This window comes from Solea senegalensis, linkage group LG19, assembly GCF_019176455.1.
Source record: "Solea senegalensis isolate Sse05_10M linkage group LG19, IFAPA_SoseM_1, whole genome shotgun sequence".
NCBI classification, from domain to species: domain Eukaryota; kingdom Metazoa; phylum Chordata; class Actinopteri; order Pleuronectiformes; family Soleidae; genus Solea; species Solea senegalensis.
Genome location: NC_058038.1, coordinates 7,913,588 through 7,932,244, shown reverse-complemented (window position 1 = coordinate 7,932,244; position 18,657 = coordinate 7,913,588). Strand labels below are relative to the sequence as shown.

Below are 18,657 nucleotides of genomic sequence, written 5' to 3'. Positions count from 1 at the left end.
TCTCTGTGACAGAGATAAAGAGGCAGGCAGCAGAGTGTGACGGGAGATGTGGAGCAGAAGGTGTGGCTGCGGCTGCTGTTTGGCAGAGCATTCCACTCTGAACACTTTGTACTATTCCCTGGAGGAATAGTGAAACAAGCAATTACTCCAACATCCCACTAGGGACTGCTGTGTGCCACACTCATCCCTGGGCTTGACAACACCCTCCCCCCAAAAATACAGGGCTAAAGTGCTCAGTGTGATATTTCATCTCCTGATCTGTAGCACGGCTTTCAATTTACTTCAAGTGAAAGAGAACAGACAGTGTCCTTTCATTTGTGGCACAGTTTTAATGTGTGTGGGTTTGATCTCACTGTCTTATATTTTGCTTTTCTTATCACAAAAGAATGTGAAGATCAGAACAGTTGAATTTTGCGGTTCACAGGCTTCTGAAATAAGAAATAAAAAGCTAGGAGGGACCCACCGCCGTACCTTCCATCCTCTGATTCTCCATTTGTCTTTTTTTTTTTCTTCTCCTCTCTTTATTATTCTGTCAGCCGACAGAGAGCGGTTTGTGCCGCAGCCACATGGCGATCGGCATCATAACACACATCTGAGACGCGTTGACTCGACAACTTGTAATCTGTGCCACATCTGTCACCAGCTGTGTCAGATGTGTGTTTATGCGTGCGTGTGTGTGTGTGTGTGTGTGCAGACAGGGACGGGGCTGGCTAACTGCAGCTTGTGAAACAGCTGACCTGTTGCCAAGGAGACAGATCCGCAGTGACAGCCGCTGTCATTCTCATCACCTCTCATGTCAGGGGTTCTTTTATTGATCCCTTTCATTTCTTTGTTTTTTCTGTTTCCTGGAGGTGACGTTTTTTGCCTCTTGGAATATTATTATTATTATTATTTTTGCCCCTGCCAATTAAACTGTTAGGATAATTACCATCGGAGGGGAAAGTTGCTCCTATGTTTTGAAGAAAATGATCACTTCTGCAATTGTGTGTGCACAGTGCCTGTTTATTTATTTACGAGTGCACTACCCGTTCCATATGTGCTTGTTTGTTTGTCACTGTTGCAAAACAAAAAGTTCTGTCCTGTGTGAGAGATGGCGAGAGAAGCAGCTTTTCTTTTTTACTCACATACCTGTCACATTTCTACCAGTATTTCTTGCATTTCACACTGTCAAAGTCAGCACGACACACACTCGTGTCCTTAGTTAGTCACCAGCCAAGTTTGAAGACTGTCAACCCGATCCACTGGACAGTTTTGCAATTAACAGACGGATTTATTAGAGATGGGACATGTAAATATGCCAGATTAAAGCCAGTGACTAATTTACATGTGTACAAGATTACAAGATTTCTGCTTTGCCATATCTTTAAAAACCAAACAAAACACAAACACACTAGAACTATAGAGTTATATGAACTCAGCTTGATCTCCATGGGAATCAAACCCCTGCACTGCAGGACAACTGAGCTGAAGAAGCTTTAAAACCTTCAAAAGGATAGTTTGGGATATTTCATGTGGGTTTTGTATGAGACATTTATACACTGTCATGGTGAATTCAGTGTGTTACATAGAGTTTTTTGATTGCGCTCTGCGGGTTTCCTGTGTGGTGAAGCAGCAGGTGCGAGCAGCTGGGTACAAGCTCAGTGAGAACATGATTCTTACCAAAACTAAAAAATAAAACAAAATAGGTTTTAGATGCTTAACAAAAGGCTCATTCATAGAGAGGACGTCAAATTTGGTGCACGTGAAGCCACTCTCTACTCGACAGTTTTAGCAGGCAGGACGAGCACTTTGTGTCCCTGGCACAAAAATCACAAAGTTATAAACTTGCCATTAAACCGCACTTCGTCGGGCGAGACAATACATATTTGTCCTCTTTATTTCTTGAAGATGAGACGATGACGAGACTGCACCGATGTCATATACTCATATATAAATAAAAACTAAGATATCCAGCTGTCACACCTCCAAAATATTTCTGAATGAGTTCACGTGCAGTAGCTTTATTTACGGCACGTGCTGCTGCTGCGACACGATATTACCTGGAGTTTTCTGCCAGAGCCCCGGCTTTTGAATTGTGTTGTTTCAAAAGTAAAATACTAAAGTCAGAACAAGTTCATAACCTGTGAATGTGTCTCTTGAATCAAAGTTGCACTTTTCAGGTAATTGTGACATGGAATCAATATCTGAGATGTGTTTGAGAACACTATTTCACTGACATGATAATGTTTTTTGTTTTCATGTTAAGACTAAGATTCATTGAGTTCCCTTTTAGACTAAAAAAAAGACTAAAATGACGAGACAAGACCACCAGCCTGTACAATTTTGAACACTTTAAAAGCAAAATATCATGGCTAGTGCATTCATTTAAAGCAAAGTGAACGTTTATCCCATTAAATGATCGTCTTTTTAACGTGAAGTGCAGCTGAAGTCTGTGCCAGGTGCTTTTTTTGGGGGGGGTCTCAAATGAACTCACTCCAAGTCATTTTCCTCAGCGTTTGCTCCTCACAGTCGCGTCACTCTGCCTCATGGAGCTGAACGTGTTCCCTCTTCAACGCTGTCCCTTGTCTTTTCCGACGCCTCCCCGTCGCACCTACCCATCTGCTCTGGTAAATCATTTAATCATCTGATGAGAGTGATAAATGAATTCCAGTATGTAATGTCATTCACTTCGTTGATTGATTACCCATCGCCAGAGCCTAACTAATCCGACAACAGATGTGTTCCTGTGGGAGAGAGAGAGGGAGCGAGAGCTGCTGAGGTATAGTTGGCTCTGTCTTGTTCGAGAACGGCACCATGCTAATACTACAGGAGGTTTGGCAGCGGGTCTACCAGGAGTAATACATGTCAGAGCCGGCTCAGTAATCCTGCCATGTAGAGGGGGAAACTTTACCAGAGCTGAGATCCTCTTATTCAAGCAGCAACGATGACAAGATTTACTGCAAATTGCACATCATTACACGATCATTAGGAAACCTGAGGCTCCCGGGCTGAGCTGCACAAATCGGGTTTTGCCTGACATTTTCTGGGAGCAGTATTAGACAATAGTAATCATGTTAAGGTTGTTGTTATTTTTGGTATGACAACTAAACACTTTAATTGACTCAATAAAGGCTACATTTGAGTGAATAAATAATTTGTTATACTGTTCAAATTTCAAATTTTATACGCAAAATCTTGTGTTCATGTACAATTACGGTGGTTTTTTTTTAAGTTAATGATTTCAAATTGTTAATACACTATTTTAACATGCAGTGCATGCAGATACTGAAAGTTATTCTTTAAAAATCACTTAAAAAAGCACTTAGTCACAGGACATTGTCTGGTTCTTTTAAGGTTAAAACAAGCAAAAAGGTGTTTAATGGATAACTAAGATGATTGTTTAAGAGTTTAAGAACAAAACTGCTGTAAATGAATCATGTTTTCAGGCCTGATTTAAATGAGTTGACCCCAGGTGTTCAGGAGGTTTGTTCCACAGGTGCATCATGGGAAACACATAGTAAACCTGTTCCTGATGATTGTAGAGTTCTGGGTGTTTCATAGAGAACTAATAAGTCTGGGATGTATTTTTGGTCCAAGACTGTTCAGTGCTTTGTCGACCAAGAGTAAGATTTTGAAAATCTATGCTTTTGACTCACAGGAAGCCAATAAGTGTCGCTTGACCTGTAAAGACTCAAAGTCCAGCAGTTATTGGAGGAGACAGAGTTGGACATCCAGAGTTTTCCTTTCGAGCAGCTCTTGAGAACTCGTTGTTTTTCAATCCCTCCCACATGAGAGAACACAATTAGTTCTTACATCCCGTACACAAGTCGTGATTTTGTTTTTCACGTGACGTTCTCCTTATGTGTCTTGCTGCTCAGCGTTGTATGAGATGTGAAACTTGGAGCTGGACTCGCACGCTCCCACGTACAGGTTGGCTATTTTGACAGCTGTGGTTTCTTCCTGTCAGACTTGGCAACAGGCCTGCAGAAGAAGGTTGTTGTTGTGTAATCAGCCTGCTGCTGTCAGTGTGCTTGGCCTCTGGAGCAGAGAAACAGACAAAGGCTACGTCCTGTCCACACCAAAATTAATGAACCTGCTGTCTCTGATGTACAGTAGTAAGACACACTGCCGTTCTGTACTATTACTAAAGCTTATAGTATATTTCCAGACATGTTTTATTTCGCTTGCTGCTTGTACCGTGGATGGAAAAAGGTTCTACTGTTTCCTCCCACATTCCAAAAACATGCAGAGTTTAATTGGACACTCTAGGTTGAGTGTGAGAGTGGATAGTTGTGTGTCTCTATGTGGCCCCGCGATGGACTGGTGACCTGTCCAGGGTGTGGCCCCGCCTTTCGCCCTATGTCAGCTGGGATTGGCACCGGTGGCCGTGTGACGATGAATGAATGAATATCAAATTTCAATTTTTTTTCTCTGACAGATATTTCATTACCTGCTTCAGTTAAAGAGGCTATATGCAACCTGTGTATAAAATAGGTACAGCATTTTTAGAAAGCATTGTCCCCCCCCCCTCCCTCTCCCCCTCCTCTCCAGTGACTCTACACTGCCAGGGAGTTTGAGGAAACGATCCCACATGAACAGATGGATCCACAGAGAACCACACTTGTACCTCTTTTACATAAGATGAACATAAACAGAACTTGCAGGCTGTAAATTAATATTTAAATTCTGAATAAAAAAGGCTGTTGTCAGTGATACATGTTACATACTGTACATCTCTTTTAAATACTCATTGTAAATAAGGTTTACTGTATGACATTGTTTATTTTTGCAAATATCACAGAACAATAAAAGCTTTTATTCCAGCCCTTGCAATTTGCCACTAACTTTGTTTTAAACGGTGATTTGAAAATCATTAGAACGTACAAAACGATACAAAATATAGCTAATAAAGCATGAAGAATGCACATTTTACACACTGGGAACAGCCGCAACAGGTGTGTTACACCTCGTTTAACCATAATACCAAAATGGTGTAGATCCCATTTTAATCACACTCTGAGTTCCCTCAAGGTCTCGTCCACTTTATAAATCACCACTGTTTACATCTGAGTTTACTCACTGTCGTTCCTCCTCCCGGCAATTTCCCCCCGGTACCTGCTCTCGGTCAACATTGCCTCCTGTTCTTTGGGTGTAATTTAAAATCCATTGGCAGAAACGAATATTGCATTCCCTCAGTGAGCGTCCCCTTTTATATTAAAAATAATAATAAAAATTATAGATAAATGCATCGAGAGGAGATTTTTACATCATTTTCCACCATACGATACAAAGAATGCTAAATAGAACATTCCCAACTCCCTTATCACCCCGTTCCCCTGGTGCCGCCTCATCCTGCATAATAACGCTTCATATCTCTTGAATATGCACTCGCTCTGCACATCTCCACTTCGGAAAAAAAAAGAAAAGAAAGGCTTTTCTTCAATCTCCTTCTCATGTCGTCAGATTTTCTTTGCTGCGTAAGCTCCTCGGCTCGTCCAGATTTCACACCATCGGTCATGTTTTAGTGAGGTCAGTGTGCAGTGTGCATGTGCTGGAATCTGTATGTCTGTGGGTGTGTGTGTGTGTGTGTGTGTGTGTTAATAATGCAGGGCCTACGGGACGGATAATGACCTATTAAACCCGAGAGATTTAGTATGGAGTCCTTGGCAGGCGTCACAGTGGCGTCTCTATTACCAGTGACCTCCACCTGAGTGGTTTCTGCACACACATTTTCAATTTTTTCCTCAGTAAACTCCGGCTCCCCCTGCCTGCCAGGTGAGGCAGTGCAGTCCAGTTTTGCTGCATGTGTTTTGCTTTGAAGTGACAGTTCTTTTCACGGTCCTTCTGATGTGGTGTTTGAAAGAGATGTGTGGCAGGGCCACGAGTGAGCTGGCACTTTGGGATTGGGTGGGTGTTTTCTTTTTCTCTTCCACCTGCTGCAGAATGGCACAGTTGACCTGTTTGCATGTTTAAACCCCTCAGGAAGATCTGGCTCCTTCATCCTTGTTTTTCATCTCTACTGTTTTTTCTACGTCCATAGTTTTATTGTATAAAAAACAAACAAACATCTGCGTAGTGTGTGAAGTACCTTAAAGGGATACTGAAGTAAAAAGTATCTTACCAGGTAGTGACTTTGGTCAAAGTAAAAGTCTTAAAGCAGTGGTCTCAAAGTCAAATGATCTGATTGCCAATGAGCATCTAGTCTGGTCAGGAGGAGGAAACAAAATAAAAAATCCAACTTACTGGGAATAAAACAACTGTTCAGTAGGGGTGGGATATATGAGCTTAAAATATATAATGGTATTTAAAATATTTTAAATTTTGATTTTACAGAATTCACAGGAAAAAAGTGTTTGTTTTGATATGAAATGATCTTAAGTTCATAAAAAATACATACATTTTAGGCGGTGGGCCGCATTATATCAATTGAGGGGCCGCATTTGACCCACGGACCTCGAGTTTGAGACCTCTTTTGAAAAGGACGTGACATTTGTACTGTACTGAAGTATTAAAAGTAATTTTCTGATGTAGGAGTAAGGATTGAGTCATGGCGGCTCAGCGGTAGGGTAAGTTGTCTTTCAACTTGAAGGTTGTTGGTTCAATTCCTGGCTCTGCTAGTCGATATGTGTCCTTGAGCAAGACATTTAACCCCATGTTGCAGTGTGTGTGAATGGGTGAAAAGTGTAGTGTAAAGCAGCTCATCAAGACTAGAAAACCTCTATGTAAAATGTAAAAGTTAATAAGTAAGTACATTAAAATCATAGTACGATAAGTTGACTTTATAGTGTACTTTATAATCATAATTTGTGAACGTAGCCAAGAATGACAATGAGTTTGATAAGCCTCAGTTGTCCTTACTTGCATTCATATGAAGTCAGTATAGAACATAGTTCTGTATTTGGAGGAGAAACCTGGTACAGCGCACATGAAAAATGACTGCAACAACAAGAACCTCTGAGAACAATAGAATTGTTCAAGTTTCTACCATGAGGGGAAGAAAAGATAATCACAGTCCAAGTCGCATGAGACTCAGTATCGTATCGACTTCGATCCCGACTTCAGTGTGTGATTTATTTGCCTGGAGGTTCCGACTGTAAATTACTTGTGTCAGTAATTAGAAATGCACCATGAATAATTAACAAAGTTAGAATCATCAGGAATACCTATGATATATACTAAGATATTAATGGCATACTAAGAAAAGAATAAAGATTAAATAAATATCTGTGTCAAATATACAACAAGTGAATAAATGGTTAGAGACGTGACCTAATATAGACATTTAAGAGTGCGGTACTCGTTCACCGCGTTGACCGTGCTGTGATTTAAACATAAACATAGGCGCTCCTTGCATGTATAGATGGCTGTTCTAAAGAAAATCTTTCAGATTCAGTGTCTTTGTGGCTGTCAGATATTAGTGTGCCGTTTTAAAGAGAAGTCGCCGGTTGCCACTGGTGACGCTGTTCCCCAGCTCCAACGTTCATCTATCACGCTGTGTTCCGTTGCCATCACTCTTCATCACTCTCAGGCTCTCAGACTCAGCGGTTTGCTGCGTTGTACAGCTCTGATGAATATGTTTCGCTTCGATCGGGTTTGAAAGCCAACAGGGTTAATTCTCATGTCTGAGCGGTGCCTCTGTCTCCTTGACCACTTCTGGATGGATACGGATATTTGTTGCCTTTCTGTGTGTGTGTGTGTTTGTGCTATGACTGAATTAATATTTTGGGTGTCAAGAAGAGGCAACAAGTCCAGTTTGTCTTTACAGTTGTGGATTGAAAGGTCCAGTGTGTAAAATGTAGATGGAATATTTTAATTTAAACATGAAAATAACATAATATACCTATTATTTCATGCGTACAATCACCTCCTGATTGTATGAATTAACTGCCAAGAGCCAGTTCAGCTCTACTGTGTGTTTACAGTAGCCCAAAATGAAATAGTTTTGATGGAAACTGAAGGTCACATCCTTGCTGGAAGGGAAGAGGGAGGCGACGCATATTCAGCTGCAACTTCTCCAATAAATGTTGCTCACTTTCACACACTGCGCCTTTAAAGCAGCAGCGGCAGGGAATAAACGCAGCGTCTCATTAATCACATCAGGTGTGGTCTGCGGTATACTTTCCTCCTGGTTCTGTTCTTTCCTGGTCCATTTCACTCGGGCACGCAGGAGGTCTGCAGTACTTACGCCACACTGCAGACAAAAATGACACTTGATGTCGAGTGAGACGCTCTGACACCGCGCCGAACAAGGTCAGACACTCAGAACCATTTCCAGCGGGAAAGGATCAATAACGGATCAGATTAACAGCAATAAAAACAATAATGAATTGTTGTACGTACATTTACAAATGGATATTTGAGTGGTCTGCTCACTGCTGCCCTGCAGTCTGGCACTTGTACACTTGTAATATGAGAATTTGCATGTTTTTATGGTTGATGTTTACGTCCACGTGGCAGTGGGCCAAGGGTTCTTCTTTATAGCTGCAAGTGCCAAGGGGTGAATTGTTCCCCATTTCATTTTATGGGGGGTGATATTAACAGCGTTTGGAAAAATGTTTAGAACAGAGTTACTGAGTCACTCGTTAGTCTTTTGCAGTGGTCCGGCTTTGACGCATTACACTGATGCTTCAGTGTTTGCTTTAGTGTGGGTTTGAATGTGACTGTGCACATGCATGGCCCCTGCACGAACCTGGTCACGAACCCAGGTCTATTTGCTGCAAGGCAAGAGCTCAAGCCACTAATCCGCCGTGTGAACCTACTTTAAATTGTGATTCCCAAAGACAAAAAGATTTATGTGTATTATGTTTTGAATAACATGGATAAAATGAAGTTGTAATTCATTAATTTAACGTCTCTCAAAAAATATTTCTTTATCCATTTAATATGATATTAGACTGAGTATTAAAGTGGGTATTAATGTGGGTCTCCATATAGAACGTTTGGGAAATTCTGCTGAATGGTGTCTGTAGCCTGTGTGCTGCGTTCACTTATTAATTTCTATTTGTTATTACTTATTTGTGCATGTTATAAGTCTATTTAACAAATGATTACACCGCACATTCAATGAAGCAGTTTAAACACCCTATACGTACTGTCATGTCATTGACGTGAACGAACCTGACCTGAGCCTGACCATCATTTTTGGATGTTGGCCCAAACCTAGCAGGCCGGGTATATACAGTAGATATTTATACAATAACAAACAAGTGATGTCTGAAAACAATCGAAGGTTCAGGTATGCTGCACTGCATCTGCCTCCATGCAGGGCTGTTGGGGGCCTTTGACTGAGCTATTTTCCCACCTGTGGCCACCAGTCAGTGTTGCACCCTGTGGGGTTGTGAGGTCCAGGCTTCCCTGACAGAGGGAGGTGCAGCTCTTTAATGTTCGCTCATGCACGTTCAAGCCACAGAGCCTCCACACTATCTAAACGTCCTATATCTCCCATCTTAAAGTCGATTATACCGCTGCCTGTCTCCGTCTAGCTTCTTATTCAAGGTAGCACCTGCCACCCCGGTGAGACAAACTGAGCAGCACTGATGTAATGAGGTGTGGCTGGTGTGTGTTCCTCTTCACACCCAGTGGCAGATGTATGTGGACCTGGTTTCGACAACAGCCTGTAATTAAGAGGCTCGCTCTCTCCTCTCCCCTGCTACTGGACTAATGTTATTACAGAAAAAGACAGCCGGCTTCTACCAGGACGACAAGAGAAACAAAGAGATGCATTATGCATGCTACGCTCTCTTTACTGTGTGTCCCTGCCACATTTTATAGGCCTATCTTCCCCTTGAATTTATTCTACACGTGAATACACACACTGGTTGTCCGCAGTGTCAGATATACAGCCCCGGAGATGCATCGGTGGAGCCGTAGCATGCTCTAATTGTCTGTGCCTTTGTGTATTAGCGGGTACTTTCCGTGCCTCCACATTACTGCTGCAATTTTTTTCACTTGCTTCTTCGATATTCCCCACTGTTGCCCAGGGAAACAAAGTTTGGCAGTGGGAGGGTTTGTGGGCGGGAGCGAGACAGATGGAGACAGAGGGGAGAGCGATTAATGAAAGCATGGGTGTGTCGCTGCTTATTGTGCTTGTTTTGATGATTGACAGGGTGCTCCCATCACCTTGCGCAGTAACTTGTAGGCGTCTCCGTCAGTTTCGCATGACACCGCCTGGAGCCGTCTGATGGTCTCAGGCTGCCATCACGTCAAGCAGCACACACTGACCTTGCTCTGATGGCTTGCTCTTGCTGCCCAACCATCTATTTCACCCCTTTTAACCCTCCTCTCCTGGCACAGTGGTGCCTCTAAGCTTTTAGAGATTACCTTAATGGAGAGAGAAAAAAAGTGAGATGCACAGTCCTGCTGGGTTATGTGTCTTCTTAAGTGTATAGCAGCGAGCACGACCGACGAGCTCAGAGCGATGGAAACAAAAGTTCCCCTTTTTTTCCAAGTTCAAAGTCTCTTTCACTCTCTGGATCCAAACGTCTGTCTTCATTTATCCACGGGAGTAGATTTCAAGGTTTGTGTGACGGCACGGGAATCACTTGCCAGTCACTTGTCTGGATTAGTGTCATGATCACATGCATTTCTTGTAGGACACATTTAAAAATGTCGTGCATAACTTTGGATTTGAATGTCACACATTGCTGATTAAGCTCAGTGTTTAGAGCTTGTGTTGCTCGGCAACATTCCTTCGCTACACACAGGAGGTGATTCGGGTTTTATGGCAAGACAAACGGTGGTAACTGGAATATCGCGCTCGTTGGGAGTTTCAAAAGTGATTTCTGCTGCACAAAAAAACCCAGTCGTTCATTCAGCCACAGATTCAATTACAATATACATAATTTCTGTTTACAAAGACCAAAAAGATGCATTATAATAGGCGTAGGATCTGTTACTGATTACCTGAATAAATTAGATTCTGATTAACAATTACGGAATCGATGTTTCCAGTACCAATTTTGAAAGATAACTAACGCCGTAAATTGAACAAAATTTGGTTTGCATCATTAAAAATATTAATACTTACAATAAAATTTGAATCCAAAGTAGTTACATTGATGCACTTTTTGTTAAATCCAGTACGACCACACAGTGTGACTCCTACAAACTTGTTTGAGTTCAAAATTGACAGCCTAGAAGTGCTCCAGGCAGTTTGAATTACCAAATTGTCCAGCAGAGGGCACTGTGAATAAGATAGCGGTGACCTTTCGCTGTATTGATGTGACAAAGGAGGACACAGACAAACTGAACTGGAACTGTGGAAGCATTTTTTGGTCGTTGATGGATAAAAGAAACAAACACGTGTGGACTTTGTGCAGAGGAAAATCTAAAGGATTTTGTAATGAGGATGAATGAGAATTGGAAAATACATTTGACGCGTTGTTTTTCGCTCCTTCAAAAAGACAACCACACACCTTATAGATGATAATATAATAATATAATCCATAATAATGTTCATTAAAATACAAGAAAAAGCTGTGTGAAAACTGTGTGAATGGACATGTTCCAGTTGTATAATGTGACACTGTTGGCTTGTGACCTACAGGACTTTTTAAAGGCCTGATTGGTAGTTTTATATATTCCCACTGGAGCACAATAAGATCCAATTGCCAGCAGCTGTAGACCTCACTGATTGGCTTATTTCCTGTTGCCTGTAGCCACAGCAGACACGCTGGATTTGCAGCTCGCTGTTTCCACCTACCTCTGCTCAAATGTATTTATTTATTTTATCTTTTCCACACTTTCTTGTCTGGTTGATATTCAGCTGGTCTATCGTCCCTGTGCTGTCACAGCTGGCAGCCCACCAGGAGGCCTGCCATACTCGGCAGTAAATTAGGTCGTGTATGGGGGAAGAGCTCACCTTGCCTTCCCCAACCACCTGGATAACAACATAGCCTCTGGTCAGGACCCTGCTTTATCAGGAACTGGGGAAAACGTCTTAAAAAAGAAGGAAAAACTGTTTTCTTTCAATTACTCAATGTGACATTGGGGGATCATTGATAAAATGAATACCCAGAAAAATATTGATAGGGACCTGATTCTGAGAAATGACTGAATGATTAGACATTATAATCTCATGAGACCGAGGACAAAAGTAAGCAAAAACAAAATCAGATTAAAAAGACATGATCATCAACAGAAGAGAGGATAAAACTATTTTAATGTGTATAATTTCTCTCCTATAGATAAATTGTAAACCTCTATGTATGTACATATGTATATATATATATATATACTTTGCTTTACTCATGTAATTGACCACATGAATTCCTTTTAATTTATTTGGCAAATTATCAAACATAATTTCACATTTGAGGCAGCTCGCTGGGCTTCTTCTCTGAGAGGTCGCAAATTAATCAAGTTTAATATTCAACCACTAAAATATTTTTTTTCTGTTCAGGAAAGCAAGAAAATAACTATAATTTGACATCTTAATTAAGAAATAATAATGTGCTTTGCTAATTTTTTATGTCAGATGGTTAATTTGGCAATATTTTTGCATTAAAAATATCATTATTAGTTAAAGAGCTTCTACATCTGCGTGTCAAACATATGACCCGTGGACCAGGACCGGCCCACCAGAGTGTCCAATCCGGCCTGCAGGATGTATTGAGGAAATTTTCACTTCATGATTAGATCCTAATCATATAGTGAAATACTATATTTCTCAGTTCTACCTGTGACTGAATAGTTGTTGTAGATCTAGTGTGATCTGTAAGTTGTAATGCACATTTATGTGTAAGTGCAATTTCAACAATATTATGCTTCAATTTACCATCTATATCTCAAGCCATTTAAGGTAGTTTCATAATTGGTTTTGTAAAAAAGGAAAATGTGGAGTTCTTCACTTTGACACTCCTGTTCTACATACTGATGTATTAACCATTACAGAAACATACAAGCTTTGGATGGGTGGTCTAATAAATTTGTTAAGCACTATAAGGGCACAAAACTCAACCGCAATGTCGTTTGTGTTAAAAAAAAAAAAAACCACACACACACAGTAGAAACAAACAAACAATAACAGTGAGAGCCATAATGTTTACCAGTGAAAGCTTTTAAAGAATCCAGAGTTTAGTGTTTGTTATTATGTGTCATCTGCTGCATTTGGCTGCGAAGCAAGAAAAAGTCTGTACGTCATGATGTGGCTACACTGAAAAGCAGAATCTTTTTTTTTTTTACATATACATACATATGTGCGTCTGCTGATTATTATAATTGTCGTGGGAGGGCTGGCAAACGCTTCGTGTCACGGCCTGAAATCACTGACGTGCTGCGTATAAATAACCCAGTGAAGGTGGCGGAGACGTGACTCACGTTGAAAAGTTACTTTCTCATTGAGGAGCCTGATCCTCGCATGACGGAAACACATTTTAGGCTTCGCTGAGTCGGACTGTTAAAACGGACTACATCACTCACAGTTTATTTTTATTTATTATTTTTTTTTTTTTAATGCTTCAGAGTATCTTTTTCCCCGTGCAGGTAATTTCTCCTCCCCAGTTTGTCTTGTCTTATCTCTCACTGCCCACCAGAGCAGGCTCTTTTTATTTAGTCAGGTTAATGCTCCTGAGTGTGCTCTCTATCTCGGCACTGCAGCCCAGGCCTCATTGGCTCGCCTCACAGATTCTATCGCCTCTGATTGTGGGCTCCTGTTGCCATTCAAGTCGCTCGTTATTCAGTCGACCAACAGGCTGCACCTTTTTTTCTGGAGGCTCGCGGTCTTTAGATTGTGCTGTGGTTCTTGGACATGCTGACAAACACTGCTTTCTTGTGATAAAAGGGTTCAACCCATCAAGGACCTTTTATGTAGGTTTAAATGATGCTCGCCTTGTGTAGGCATGCACTGATTGTTTTGGCTGTCAGGCTTATTGTCTGCAAGATTATGTGGAGATGCAGTTTATTGGCTGTGAATGACAAAAGTAATGATACATTCTTGTTCTTTTACTCTCCTGCCCACACACAACTTTTATTTCCACTGTGTTTAAGAAGAGAGTTTTGTAAACGGCTTTGCAGGGAATTCACAAACTGCACTTTTTGGGAAAGTTTTTGGGCTGTGTTCCAAACCAGAGGTACAAAGAGATGCACATGTGTTACACAACTGAGTTTGGGCCTTTCATCATTGACGTTAAACCTCCTTAAATGTGTGTTAAAAGTGTGTTGGGGGAAACTATGTAACCTACAAACAATAAGTTGATTTAAAAAAAAAAGTATTATTACTTTATCTACAAATTCTGCTGAATGAAAATGCTTTTTACATAAATATTTCACCCTGGATTACGCATGTGAATGAATACACACTTAGTTATCAGACTGAAATCACAGTTTCAGACGACACAATTAGGAAATCGGAACGATATAATGTTGGAGATAGAGCTGCAACTAACAATTATTTTCTCGATTAATCGTTTAGTTCAGAAAATGTTTCCCAGACCTTGAAATAATGATCTTCTAATTTTGTCCATGAATCAAAATTATATCACTTAAAAGATTTCTTTGTCAGATGTTGCCGTGAAACCAGAAAATATTCACATTTAAGAAGCGGTTTTGTTTATAAAATAAAACTGAATAATCAATGATCGAATTAGTTGAAAATTAATAATCGCTTAATCGAATAATCGTTGCAGCCCTAGTTGGAAATAATTAATCCATTCAAGTTCTCATTCTTGAATTATATAATAATTAAACAAATTGCAAACACAAGATATGATATATTCAGTATTTTCCTCCACTACTACTCATCAATAAAACTAATACTGATTGTGAACTGAAGCTTTTTTTTGCAGTTGTGCTGAAAAATGGAATGGCATATTTTAGATCTTTTACCCAAATGACCCCGCCCACAATCTACTCAGCGTTTTACTACTGTTCAGGATCTTCAGTCTCAATAAAAAGCCAGAGCACATAGACCCAGACTTTGCCAACCATTGTAATGGGACCCTGGAGTCAGGTCCTTGTTAGCTGATGCACAATAAGCTCCAGCCTAATGAAGTGTAAAGCAGAGATCTGGGAGGGTGCGAGGAGGGCATGAAGAAAACAGCCAGTGGCCTTGGTTTGTAGCGTTACACTGGAGCTCAATGCTAATGCTATTAAGTGGCAAGTCAGTCTATTCCGCCTCTCCTCTCCTCTCCTCTGCACAGTTTATCAGCACTTCATAATGTGGTGGATGTAAGGGCATGCTGCACAAACAGCTGATCTCACTCGAGTGCGATCTCGCCCGCTATCTCTGAGAATGAGCGGAGTGAGAAGTGGGTTCACAGCCGATGCGCAGTTTGATCACAGCCCCCTCTGCCCTTCCTCTGTGTTGAGGTTTCATCCGCTGGGGAGCGCTTCAGCCTCACATCTGGCCACATCTCGTCCTCTGCGTTCATTAACAGTCCGTTTGTCGCCTCTGCCGCTCACACGCTCGGCTCACGCTAGCGCTGCTGATGAGCCTTTAATGTACAGATGGTCCACTTGGTTCAGTCCTATTAATCCTTGGCACGTTTTTTGTTCTTTTGTGTCAAATGTTAGAAGCAGTGGCGTTTGCTGGTCTCTGAAACAGCGGGAGCTCATTTCAGGCCCAGTTATTAGAAAAATTAGGGACAAGAAAACTTGATAATGATGTAAAACTGCAATGCTATAAAACGACTCCGCTGTCGTGTTTGTTTCTGCAACGTTTGACTCCCAGAGAAGCTGAGCTTTCGTGGAAGTGAAGTTTTTGCCGCATTTGTCCGATCACCGTCTAGCTAACCACAATTAAAAAAAACCCTATTCTGTGTCGTACCATAGAGAACAGTTGAAGCTGAGCTTTTTATGAGATTTTCTGTGTGCAGATCAGTTTTTCAGAGCGAATGAGATTCAGCAGAGGAGCTTCCCTTCTTGATCGCTGAATTAAAAGCAAAGACAGTTGAATCCAGTTTTACTTTGGGTTTGAGTCATTGGGAGATTCTCCTGTCTTTAAGTAATACTGATGGAATTGTTTTTGGTTTGTCGACTTTGTGGTTGTTCAGACGGAAAGAAAACTCGGACCTGCTGAAGTTGTTTGCAATGGTCAGGCGAGTGTGCTACATGATCCTTCTGGAGCTTCTCGTCTACGGAAGCGTATTGCAACCAGCTTCCTTTGGTTTTTGAGATGAATGCAATACGCTTCCGTACAACAGTAATGCGGAAATCACATAAGACGATCTGTCTTCCGTGATAAACAACTGATTCTGAAAAAACTAGTGACACGTTTAATATTGAAATGTATATACAACGCAGTACTGTCTGGGGAATCGCCACTGATCCGAATTCATTTTCTACCTGCAGAAAATCTGTCGTTGAATGCCGCATGATGATTAAATGTGTTAGAAAACTCTGCCTGTGTGAAAAATGCATGGAAACTCTCATTTGCCATTCTCTGGGTTATTGAAAGACACTATTAACATTCATGGCAAACCATTTCCCCATATGTTGACCTTTTTTGAATTCATTATAATGCATTCATCATGCATTAATCTATTGTAATTCAGACAAAGTGCTATGTTTTTCCAAGATAGCACTTTTCTGATGGTCATGTGATGATGTTCTGGTGCGGAACACACAAATTAACTCTTGGCATGTTTCTCTTCTAGCCAACGCTGGGGCCTGTTATCCTAAGCAAGGTAATGGGCGAATGGCACCCTGCTTTTTTTTTCACCATCCTTTTGTTTTTCCCCAGTCATATTTTTTTGTTTGTGTAACCATACATCTCCTCCCGACTGTCTCCCTTTCTTTCCTGTGCACCTTCCACCGCAGGCTGTGTTGTCTATCAGTCACAGTGCTGATAAAAAGCCAAAGGCTGTCAGAGTGATGCGCCTCCTTTATAAAAGGACAGCAGAATGGGTAAACCCCAGAGATGGGACACAGAGAGAATATGTAAAGAAAGTAGTAGAGGGTGTCAGAGGATTGAGGGAAAGCTCGGGGAGAAGGATAGGAGTGGGCGTGTGTGGAAGATCAAGGTCAGGACTTGAAGAATTGCTCCGGTATGTTCCCACCTGACTTTGAGTTGCAACATTTTCAGTATTTTGTTTTCCCACCGTTTTCTAAGGAAACAATAAAAGACATTTCAAATCCCAAGCAGGCATATACTATGGGTTGTTTAGCAAAACAAATTTGGTTTGAGCCTCGTCCTGTGATGTATTACAGCGGTATTTTACTTTCCTCATTTTTCTTCCTCCTCAGAACTTGAAATCAATAACTTTGCAGGAAAACTGCTCTGTGCTGGTGGCAAATAGTCTAACATCCCATCCCATTTCTCTCCCCCTCTCTCTCTCTCTCTCTCTCTCTCTCTCTCTCTCTCTCTCTCTCTCTCTCTCTCTCTGTCTTCTGTCTCCTCTGTGCCTTAATTTCTCCACTCTCCTTTCTTGTATTCACGTCTCCACCCGGCTCTCCCTCTGCATGCTCCTGTCTTTTTGCACATGACTCCCCTCCCTCTTTCCGTCCTCGCCTTCATCCTCCCTTCTTCTCTTCTCTCTCTTCGCCCCCCTGCAGATCCCGAGCGCGGTGGCAGTCACATGATCTCCACAGATGACTTGGAGTATCCACGAGAGTACCGGACGCTGGACAACAGGGGCCGCCGCTTCTCCAATGTGGGCCTCGTGCACACGTCGGAGCACCGGCACACGGTCAGTGCTGCCCAGAGCCTGGAGGCCCTGACCAACCTGCACAAGGCGGACATGGAGCGCAAGCGGGACGCGTTCATGGACCACCTGAAGAGCAAGTACCAACAGCAGCAGCAGCAACAGCAGCAGCAGCAGCAGCAGCTGCAGCATCCGCACCACAGCCCGCACCACAACCCGCCGTCGCCCTCGCCTTCCCACGCCAGCATGAGAGGCAGTCAGTCAGAGCGGGCGGCACGTGAGCAGGTATGCACTGCACCACCTCACAGTGGCCATTTAGCGACTCACTCACACGTTCATACAGTGCAGCACTTTTTCCATCACACATCCATCATACTGTACCGGCCAGGAGCATCGTGGGGGTCAAGTGTCATCTTCAGGGACACATTAGCTGGGGATCAAACCCGTGACTTTCCTGTTGAAGGACGATTCACAGCTGCTCAGACACAGATAAACTTCCTCATATCAATGTCAAATTAATATTTATTCATTAGTAGTTATGATTTACGATGAATAAATGATTTGCCAGCTGTTTTGATAATTGATGAGGTCAGTTTTAGTGTTTATTTGTCTAAATGAAAACAAGTAATCTGATTTTTCAGTTTCTGAAATTAGATTTTTTTATTGGTTTCCTTGCTTTGTACAAAGGTATCATTAAGACTGATTTATTTTGGTGTATTGTGGTGAAAACGAGACACTTTAATTTTTCAACAGTTATTTAAATAACTGTGAGTTGCAGAGCTATTCATTAGTCGGTTAATGTTGTTTGGAGGTGGATTTTTCCACTTAATTACACTCTTGGTGTACAAGTGTCTCTCAGTTGAGAGTGGAATTCTACGGTTCGATTTGATTCAGTGCTGCATTGCGATGCAGTTTTCCATATAAGTACACGTCAGAATTTAAACATTTCTTTATGAAAGAAATTGAAACGAAAAGTCGAGCTGCAGATTCTAACACAATCGACTAGAAATATTACGTGGCTTTAACTCGAACTGAGGCAGAATCATCCATGTCTGTGTACCTGGCCATGCGTGTCTTAGAAATAATTATTCCCAACAAA

The 18,657-nt window shown here is 41.6% G+C and overlaps 1 protein-coding gene across 10 annotated transcripts in view; it reads left to right on the top strand.

Moving 5' to 3' along the window:
- The window catches only part of si:ch211-278a6.1 (SRC kinase signaling inhibitor 1), a 106,401-nt gene that overhangs the window by 47,344 nt on the left and 40,400 nt on the right, over positions 1-18,657 (top strand). For 9 of the 10 annotated variants that reach the window (XM_044050613.1, XM_044050611.1, XM_044050616.1 and 6 more), the window contains exons 2-3: positions 16,572-16,601; positions 17,470-17,843. In XM_044050613.1, the coding sequence (XP_043906548.1) occupies positions 16,572-16,601; positions 17,470-17,843 (404 nt within the window). The remainder of the gene's footprint in view (positions 1-16,571; positions 16,602-17,469; positions 17,844-18,657) is intronic. The other variant, XM_044050614.1, reaches the window with a different exon arrangement.